The sequence below is a fragment of the Babylonia areolata genome, chromosome 23 (genome assembly GCF_041734735.1).
Source record: "Babylonia areolata isolate BAREFJ2019XMU chromosome 23, ASM4173473v1, whole genome shotgun sequence".
NCBI lineage: Eukaryota > Metazoa > Mollusca > Gastropoda > Neogastropoda > Buccinidae > Babylonia > Babylonia areolata.
The window spans coordinates 4,375,806-4,385,805 of record NC_134898.1 but is presented as its reverse complement, the minus strand read 5'-3'; the positions used below and the strand labels follow the sequence as shown (position 1 = coordinate 4,385,805).

At 48.3% G+C, this 10,000-nt stretch overlaps 1 protein-coding gene across 5 annotated transcripts in view; it reads right to left on the bottom strand.

Annotated features, from left to right (window-relative positions):
- Positions 1 to 10,000, bottom strand: part of LOC143297920 (dystrophin-like) — a 477,394-nt gene that overhangs the window by 453,605 nt on the left and 13,789 nt on the right. For all 5 annotated transcript variants that reach the window (XM_076610493.1, XM_076610497.1, XM_076610494.1 and 2 more), the window contains exon 2: positions 1,770 to 2,189. In XM_076610493.1, coding sequence (XP_076466608.1) covers positions 1,770 to 1,830 — 61 coding nt within the window. In that variant the 5' untranslated portion in view covers positions 1,831 to 2,189. The remainder of the gene's footprint in view (positions 1 to 1,769; positions 2,190 to 10,000) is intronic.

Sequence of the window (10,000 nt, the reverse complement as noted above, 5' to 3'; positions counted from 1 at the left end):
CTCCCCCCCTCCTCTTCCCTCCCCTCCCCCCCCCTCCGCGGAAAGGACGAAAGTATTCAAATACAAGCACACACAAACACATAGTGTCTTCAGTTTAACGTCTTCCACTTTAAGTGATATTACACGGGAGGGGTCGGGGGTAGAGGGCGGAGCGTGGTGGTGGGAACAGTATTGGGCAGAGGGTGAAGAATGGTGTGTTTGTATGTGTGTATGCGCGTGTGTGCGCATGTGTGTGTGTGTGTGTGTGTGTGTGTGTGGTGGGGAAAGATAAGAGCATTGGGAAAAAAAATAAAACATTAAAAGGGGAGACATAGGCATAATATAGAAGGAAAAGCTAACATCAAACAACTATAACAACTATAACAAATGTCCAGTTGGACTATGCAGCAAACCTTCAGCAATAGCAGACACACTGACGGGCGCAACAGCCGAGTGGTTAAAGCGCTGGACTGTCAATCTGAGGGTCCCGGGTTCGAATCACGGTGACGGCGCCTGGTGGGTGAAGGGTGGAAATTTTTATGATCTCCCAGGTCAACATATGTGCAGACCTGCTAGTGCCTGAACCCCCTTCGTGTGCATATGCAAGCAAAAGATCAAATACGCACGTTAAAGATCCTGTAATCCATGTCAGCGTTCGGTGGGTTATGGAAACAAGAACATACCCAGCATGCACACCCCCGAAAACGGAGTATGGCTGCCTACATGGCGGGGTAAAAACGGTCATACACGTAAAAGCCCACTCGTGTACATACGAGTGAACGTGGGAGTTGCAGCCCACGAACGCAGAAGAAGAAGAAGCAGACACACAAACACGTGCGCGCGCGTATAGTACAGAGACAGACAGACACGCAGGCTCTTAGACACAAACAAAATAACAAACAAGCCGACACGCGCATTATGCATGCACGCGCAAAGAACACTGTCACTCCTGCACTCTCTTCTATATTCACCGTTCACGCTCACAAAACACGCACACACTGATACGTTCACCACAAGCATGTGCCACACAGGTACATGGGTGTACGAGAGAGAGAGAGGGAGGGAGGGAGAGAGAGAGAGAGAGAGAGGGGAGGGGGAGGAGGGAGGGAGGGAGGAAGGGAGGGAGACAGACAGACAGGCAGACACAGACACCGAGAGAGAGAAAGAGAGAGAGAGAGAGAGGGACAGATAGAGACAGATACAGAGCGACAGAGGAAGATATACGGAAACGAAGACAAAACGAGACAGAGAGAGAGAAAGAGTAGGAGAGAGAGAGAGAGAGAGAGAGAGAGAGAGGAGAAATGGAGGAAGGAAGAGAGAGAGAGAGACAGCGATAGAGAGAGGAGAAAGGGAGGAAGAGAGAGAGAGAGAATGAGTCAGAGAGGGGGAGACAGAGACAAAGAATGAATGAATGTTTGTGAATGAATGGTTCATTCATTTATAGGACATTGCCCCTCATAGAGAGACATGGGGACAGACAAACAGAGAGGGAAGAGAGAGAGAGAGAGAGAGAGAGAGAGAGAGAGAGAGAGAGAAAGAGAGAGAGAGAGAGAAAGAGAAAGAGAGAGAGAGAGAGAGAGAGAGAAAGAGAGAGAGAGAGAGAGAGAGAGAGAACGCAGAACGAAATTGTATTTCACCATGGTAATGAGATAAGCAATGGTACATGCTTTTTTCCACCCAGCCCTGGGGGATAACAAGAGAGAGAGAGAGAGAGAGAGAGAGAGAGAGAGAGAGAGAGACAGAGAGAGAGAGACAGAGAGACAGACAGCAGAATGTCCGCAGCGTCTCACCTTTTCCTCTGTGGAACTTGATAGTCGTTTTGTCCATTGCCGGGTGTTGCTGGTAATCCATGCTCACTGACCATCACACACTGACCACTCACTGCCCACAGTACACGCTGCACTCTTACCGGTACGCTTGCACCCCGCTCACTCAGTGCACGTGCACCACAATGTCGATGCACTGCATTTCCGGTGCATTTGTCCTGTCTCTCTTCCAAGCCGATAGTTTTTGACGTCTCGACCAAATGATGATTGATTTTCAGGTGTGCTTTTTAAAAAAAATTATTTGTTCTCTCTTTCTTTCTTTCTCTAAATACTCTCAACTGTACTGGTATTCAATTTTCGCCCACATATATATTTGCGTTCCTCTGTTTCAGACGAATAAACTGATATTTGTTTGCACTCTTCACAGATTCGCTGTTGTTATTCCTGGGAACAAATAAATACTCCTGTCTTCCAACGAAATGAACACTACACCTTGAGATGGGCACACACGAATGTTATTTCACTATGCCACCACCAAAATTCTAAAAGGCTATGAACACAATCCCCCCCAAAAAATCCTTTTGAAAATTAGTCATAAAATTCTGAAAGAAACATAAAGCAATCGTAATCTAAACAACCACAACAATAAAACAGAGCAAAGCAAACAAAACCCGGACAAGCCTTTTCTTCTACTCAATAACAACCCGCTTCCAATCGTTTTTTTACCAAATCCGGTCTCATGTTTTGACATCAACCTATTAATCAAAGCGACCGCGACCATGTGAGCATGTGACCGTCAGTTAAATAGAAAAATAAAAGTTGTAATTGTCAACGGAGATTTTGAAAAAAAAAAAAAAAAGTAATGATTTCAATCCAAACGGCTGCAGCGGTTATGAAACTTGCTTATCTTTGCAACAATAACAGCGGCAACGACAATAAGAAGGAAAAAAAAAAAAGAAACAAAACAACTGATAACAATAACAACAAATAAACAACAAAAAAGCATTCTATCGAAACGAGCGCGTCCCTGATCGAATTGCGGATTGTGTGGTTTCTGTGACGCTGTCCCGTTGTTTGCATTTTATAAATGACCTTTCCATTATCACGGCACTGGAACAACAACCAAACAACTCCGCGGCATCGACCGTCGTGCAGCCTTCTCGACAGACTAGCTCCTCCTCCCCACCCCCCTCCTCCTCCTCGCTCTGTCTCTGTCTGTCTGACTCCCTCGCTCTGTCTCTGTCTGTCTGACTCCCTCGCTCTGTCTCTGTCTGTCTGACTCCCTCGCTCTGTCTCTGTCTGTCTGACTCCCTCTCGCTTTCTCTGTCTGTCTGACTCCCTCTCTCTTTCTCTGTCTGTCTGACTCCCTCTCTCTTTCTCTGTCTGTCTGTCTCCCTCTCTCTTTCTCTGTCTGTCTGACTCCCTCGCTCTTTCCGTCTGACTCCCTCGCTCTTTCTCTGTCTGTCTGACTCCCTCGCTCTTTCTGTCTGACTCCCTCTCTCTTTCTCTGTCTGTCTGACTCCCTCGCTCTGTCTCTGTCTGTCTGACTCCCTCGCTCTTTCTCTGTCTGTCTGACTCCCTCTCTCTTTCTCTGTCTGTCTGACTCCCTCGCTCTGTCTCTGTCTGTCTGACTCCCTCGCTCTTTCTCTGTCTGTCTGACTCCCTCTCTCTTTCTCTGTCTGTCTGACTCCCTCTCTCTGTCTCTGTCTGTCTGACTCCCTCTCTCTTTCTCTGTCTGTCTGTCTCCCTCGCTCTTTCTCTGTCTGTCTGACTCCCTCGCTCTGTCTCTGTCTGTCTGACTCCCTCGCTCTTTCTCTGTCTGTCTGACTCCCTCGCTCTTTCTCCCTCCCTCCCTCTCTCTGTCTGGCTCCATCTCTCTCTCCCCTTTCCTCTCTCTCTTTCTCCTCTATCTCTCCCCTCTCTCCATCTCTGTCTCCTCTCTTTCTTCATCTCTGTCTCCCTCGTTCTATGTCTTCCTCGCTCTGTCTCTGTCTCCTTCTCTCTCTTTGTCCGTCTCCCTATGTCCCTCTCCCTCTCTCTCTCTCCTCTATCTCTCTTTCTCCTCTCTCGCCCCTGTCTCTCCATCTCTTTGTCTCTCTCTCTCTCGCTCGCCCCTCTTTCTCTATCTCTGTCTCCCTCTCTCTTTCTCGGTCTTCCTTATTCTCTCTCTGTCTCCTTCTATCTCTTTCTGTCCGTCTTCCTCCCTCTCACTCTGTATCCTCTCCCCGAGTCTGTTTTCCTCTCTCTCTTCCTCTTTCTCTTTGTCTCTCTCTCTCTCTCTCCACGTTTCTCTCCCTATCTCTCCCCTCTTTATATATCTATCTCCCTTCCTCTCCCTGTCTCTCTGTTTCCTTTTCTCTGTGTCTCTGTCTCCCTCTCTCTCTCTCTCTATCAACCCCTTTCTCCCCTCCCCCCCCCTCTGTCTGTCTCTGCTCCCCCCTCCCCTCCTCCACCCCCCCCCTCTCTGTCTGTGTTCCTCTCCACCCAACCCCAATCTCTGCTTGTCCCCGTCTCACACACTCTCTCTGTGTCTGTCTGTCCCTCTCTCTCTGCACCCTCCCACTCCTCTCTCTGCCCGCCCCCCCCCTTCCCCCCGCCCCCATGACCCCCCCCCCCCCCCCCCCGCTCTCTCTTTCACTTATCTTGCGTCACAGAGAACGGAATCCTTTGTGATACAATCAGGGTGAAGCAATGTGCATGGGACATCCATTTTACGTGAAGCACTCCACGATTCCTCCTCTTGATTCCTCACTGCTTGCAGACATCTATGGTTCACGGTTCTCAACACCACTGATCTTTTTCACCGCTACAGATAACACTCTGGTGTGTGTGTGTGTGTGTGTGTGTGTGTGTGTGTGTGTGTGTGTGTGTGTGTGTGTGTGTGGCGGGGGAAGGGAGTATGGGGGCGAAAGGGGCGGGGGCAGTGTGTGTGTGTGTGTGTGTGTGTGTGTGTGTGTGTGTGTGTGTGTGTGTGTGTGTGTGCGTGCGTGTGTGAATAGAATAGAATAGAATAGATTTTATTGTCATGAAACCGTAAGGTTTATAAGACACAAGTGCAATGGTAAATGAATGAACGAATGAAAAACACACAATTAATCAATCAGTGTATGTGTGTGTGTTTGTGTGTGTGTGCGTGTGTGTGTGTGCGTGTGTGTGTGCGTGTGTGCGTGCGTGCGTGTGTGTGTGTGTGTGTGTGTGTGTGTGTGTGTGTGTGTGTGTTATGTGTGTTACGAGCTTCATGGCTTTCGTTTGTGTGTCAGCATGCTGGTCGCATTAATTTTGTGGACACACACACACACACACACACACACACACACACACACACACACACACACACACACACCCCTCAACTTTCTCTCTGCTTCTGGCTGTGTATCTCTGTCTTTCTCTCTATCTCTCTGTTTGCCTCTCACACATCTCTATCTTTGTCTCTGTTTCTATCTGTCTGTGTATATGTGCCCCCCTTCCCCCCCCCCCCACCCCTCCACACACACACCAACTCCCTCCGGTTTCCCATCACACAGTATTAACTTTCTCCAACCACGAACCGACAGTGACACAGAGGTGGAAGGTTTCAGTGACGCCAGCCAGAGAGAGCCCTGGATTTTCACTACACAGTACGCCGGCTCAAACTAGGAGGCAAAATTGCACTGGCTCTTAGGCCTAGTGCTGCAGCCTTGTGGGCTAGTTGGCCTTTGGGAACCATCCCAACGCCGACTGTCCTAAAAACCCTCTTGGCCGAGAGAGTGGGGATGTACTATAATCCACTATAATCAAATTCTAGCCCAAATAGTCGGAACAGCAGTTGCCTCCTCTGCTGTTCTGATGGTCATAGTCGGACACGACTGACTATCATATATAACCGCCGGAATACATGACACCCCTTCCCTCGCATTATAAACCAAATAACGGACACTGCAGCGGGCACACGTACCATTCAAACCCAGACATTGACAGCGCAGCATGGAAAGACTTCACCGCGCCGGCATAGCTACGCATTCGGTTCGCACTGGCAAGTCGCCCCGCCCCGCCTTTCAGAAAGCGCCTGGCTACACACCATTACCACACCTGGTTAGCAAATGGTTCTTAATGGGTTAACCGGTTTTATGAACTCCATGAAATGCGTCGTGAAATAATTATGGTTTCGAGAACTTATGTTTACTACTTTTTTTTTTTTTTTTAAACTTTTTTTAAGCTGCCAGTCATTTCTCTCATTTCGTTTTTATTTTTGTTGCTTTCATAAGTCTACGTAGTCACAGACACAGACAATCATGACAATGTTTAACGATCATGATGGTGATTAATAACGTTAATATCAGAGTTGAATTACGCTATTTTACTCCCAGTAGCAGATTCCTATTGTCACGAAAAAAAGGCTTTAAAAACTCGGGATAAAAAAAAAACAACAACTTGGGAAGGAACATTACCAGTGATTTTTTTTCTCTCTCTCTCATTCCAAACCGAAACTTTCAGTACAACAATCAGCGCAACTTGTTACGCGTCGATTAAACACATAGCTCAATCCAACAGTCTACAAGCCCCAAATCTCCGGTCACTTCCTAAGTTTCAAGAGACGGACACACAACCATAGATACCAGTACCCCAATATCAGTGTCTGTGCTCACAACCAAGGAATCTCTACCGCGCTGACGCAGCTTGGTCAGAACAGAACAGAATATGGCTGGGGGGAGGGGGGGGGGGGAGCGAGGGGGGGGGGGGGGAGAAGGGAAAAAAGAAGTTCGACTTGCCACCGAATTGAACAAATACGTACAGCACAGCGAAAGGCCTCACCATCCCCTACCCCATTAACATACTCCCCCTTACCCTCCCCCCTCGCTCCCCCCCCCCCCCCACACCCTCCTCCTCTCTTTCTCTCTTTCCCCAGACGGAGGAGGTCATGAATACGTCTCACGCCTGTCACCACGGATGCCACACACACACACACACAACGCCTGTGGTCTCACACCTCCCACACGTACCACCCACTAGTAGTTAACTGTGTTGTGTCCGGACTGCTGAGAGAGAGAACGAGTGGCCTGCTATGCTGGCACCCTCTGGGTGGTCACTGTCACGTGACGGTCATCAAGACTGCCACGCTGGACTGAACGTGCCACTTTTAATGACCACCTCTCCCCCGGGCGCCATGGATGGTACTTGTGCACACTTTGCTTCAGTTTCACCGAGTTCGGACTAATCCATATACGCTACATCACATCTGCTATGCCGATGCCTGGGGAACATCAACATGCTTTCCCCTGTTCTCTTTCCATTCAGTTTCGTTCCGAAGACGAGAAAATTGTAAAATTGTTTAAATAACATTGTAATATACATTTCTTCCCCTGTCAAGAGTCATAAAGAAGACCAGTCAGTGAGTGGTGGGGGAGAAATGTAGAATATATATCAGTTACGATGTTAATAACCAGTTAACAACATTTTCCGTCTTATATACAGAAAAGTACATGGGAAGAAATGTGGATATTGCTGATGCCTGACCAACAGCATAACTCACCGTGTTCAGGCAGTCCTTGAGTGCCCTGCATGCATACACACACACACACACACACACACACACACACACACATCCACCCCCACCCCCCACAGAATTTTGCCGCAGGACAACCCTTTTTGTTGCCTTGGGATTTTTTCAGTGCGCACTTATGCTGCACACGGGACCTCGGTTTATCGTCTCATCCGAATGACCAGACGCTCGGTTTGATTTTTCAGTCCAACTTGGGGAGAATGGGAAAGAGCGGGCATCGAACCCTGACCCTTCACGGACACTGTGCTGGTAGATGAGCGTCTTAACCATTCTGCCACCTTCCCCCCTTTGTCACTGGGACGGTCATCAAGGGGACAGAACGCTGAAGGCTGTGTCACAGTTGGTGGACCATCACTGCTTCGTGCGTCATGAAGGGGACGAACACACCCCATAAACGGCATGGCTGTTATATCACGGATTCATTCCGATTACGCCTGTTCCTGAAACTCCCTATTCCCGATTCGCATATTCCAAATTCCCCAATTCCATTTCGCGTATTCCTTATATTCCCTCATTCCTGGTTTGTTTATTCCCAATGCGCCTATTCCATTCCCGATTACGCCTGTTCTTGAATCCTCTAATTCCCAATGCGCCTATTCCATTCCCGATTACGCCTGTTCCTGAATCCTCTAATTCCAAGTGCGCCTATTCCAGATTCCACGGTTCCATTCCGATTCGCCTAATCCTGAGGCCCACATTCACGATTCGCCTATCCCAATCCCGACTAGTCTTTCACTATAATTGGTGATCCGGATACGTCCATGTCCAGCAGGTCTACAAGCTGGTTTGATGTACCGTCCAAACTACAGGAAACAAAATACTTTATTATTTCAAGAGAAATTAATGTTTGCTACAAAAACAATACACAAGAACCACAGACGATAGTCAGTCGTGTCCGACTATGACCACCAGAACAGCAGAGGAGGTAACTGCTGTCCCGGCTATCAGGGCCAGAATTTGATAATAGTGGAGAGTGTCTTGCCCAAGTTACATCCCCACTCTCTCGGGCCAAGAGGGTTTTCAGACAGTCGGCGCTGGGATGGTTCCCAAAGGCCAGCAGGCTCCCAAGACTGCAGCACTAAGAGCCAGTGCAATTTTGCCACCTTGTTTGAGAGTCATAGTCCTTCACAAAGGACTCAATATGAATACATAAAAGACATAACATGCTGAAATGCGAAGTTGATGTGAATCTCTCGTACAGCAAAAAGCTGTGAGAGAGAACTTCTTCCCCCAATTATAAGTTTTCGGCTTCTCCAAAGTTCACTTTTTGCGTCTGTGTACACACCTTATTGTTCTCCTGACGATCTGAGCTGTGTTGTCTGTCCACAAACATACGTTTTACTCATCCGTGTACGGTGTGTGTGTGTGTGTGTGTGTGTGTGTGTGTGTGTGTGTGTGTGTGATATGACTTGGGTAGTGATTCTAGTTTCTAGCATGTTTATAATGGATCATGACTTTTTTTCCGGGAACATTATAAAAAAAAAATTTTCTTCTGTAAAGACAGCAGTCATGAATATTTGCTATCCCTGGAAAACGTGTGTGTGTGTGTGTGTGTGTGTGTGTGTGTGTGTGTGTGTGTACGCGCGCGTGCATGCGTGAGTGTATTAGGCTTGAATAGGCGAAACAGGAACAGCAGGGATGGGTGAAACAGGACAAAGAGTCACTCTAAAGAGGCCACTGAGCGGAGGGTGGCGGCACCATCACAGAGCACAGCAGCAAACCCAACAAGGGCAGGGTCAGTGACCACTTACCCCGCCATGTAGGCAGCCATACTCCGTTTTCGGGGGTGTGCATGCTGGGTATGTTCTTGTTTCCATAACCCACCGAACGCTGACATGGATTACAGGATCTTTAACATGCGTATTTGATCTTCTGCTTGCATATACACACGAAGGGGGTTCAGGCACTAAGAGGTCTGCACATATGTTGACCTGGGAGATCGGAAAAATCTCCACCCTTCACCCACCAGGCGCCGTCACCGTGATTCGAACCCGGGACCCTCAGATTGACAGTCCAACGCTTTAACCACTCGGCTATTGCGCCCGGCAGGTTCTGGGTTCCAATCCCGCTCTCGTCCTGGAAGAATCAAGCTGAACGTCTGGTCATTCGGATGAGACGATAAACCACGGTCCCATGTGCAGCACATGCTTGGCGCATTGAAAAAGAACCTATGGCAACAAAAATGCTGTCCTCTGGTAAAATTCTACAGAAGTAATCCACTCTGACACACACACACACACACACACACACACACACACACACACACACACACACACACATGCGCTCAAGGCCTGACTAAGCGCGTTGGGTTCCACTGCTGGTCAGGCATCTGTCTAGCAGTTATGGTGTAGCGTATATGGATTTGTCCGAATACAGTGTCGCCTCCCTGAGAAACTGAAAGTGAAGTGTTCATGGTGACAACTGGGGCCCACCCAATGAAAAAAATTATTAGTCTTCCTCTGATGGACCGATGCCTGAGGAAGCTCCTTCAAATTCCCTGGATCGAGCACAGGACCAATGAACATGTACGGCCCAGAACTGAGAACCTTGCTGGACCTCAGGAACCTCTCCTTTCAACTGTGAAGAGACGCAAGCTGATATGGTTTGGTTTGAACACAACACTCGACAAACCAGCTTGTTCAAAACAATCATGCAAGGCACCATCGAGGGCGGGAGAAGAAGAGGAAGACAGCGGAAGAACTGGCATGAGAACATC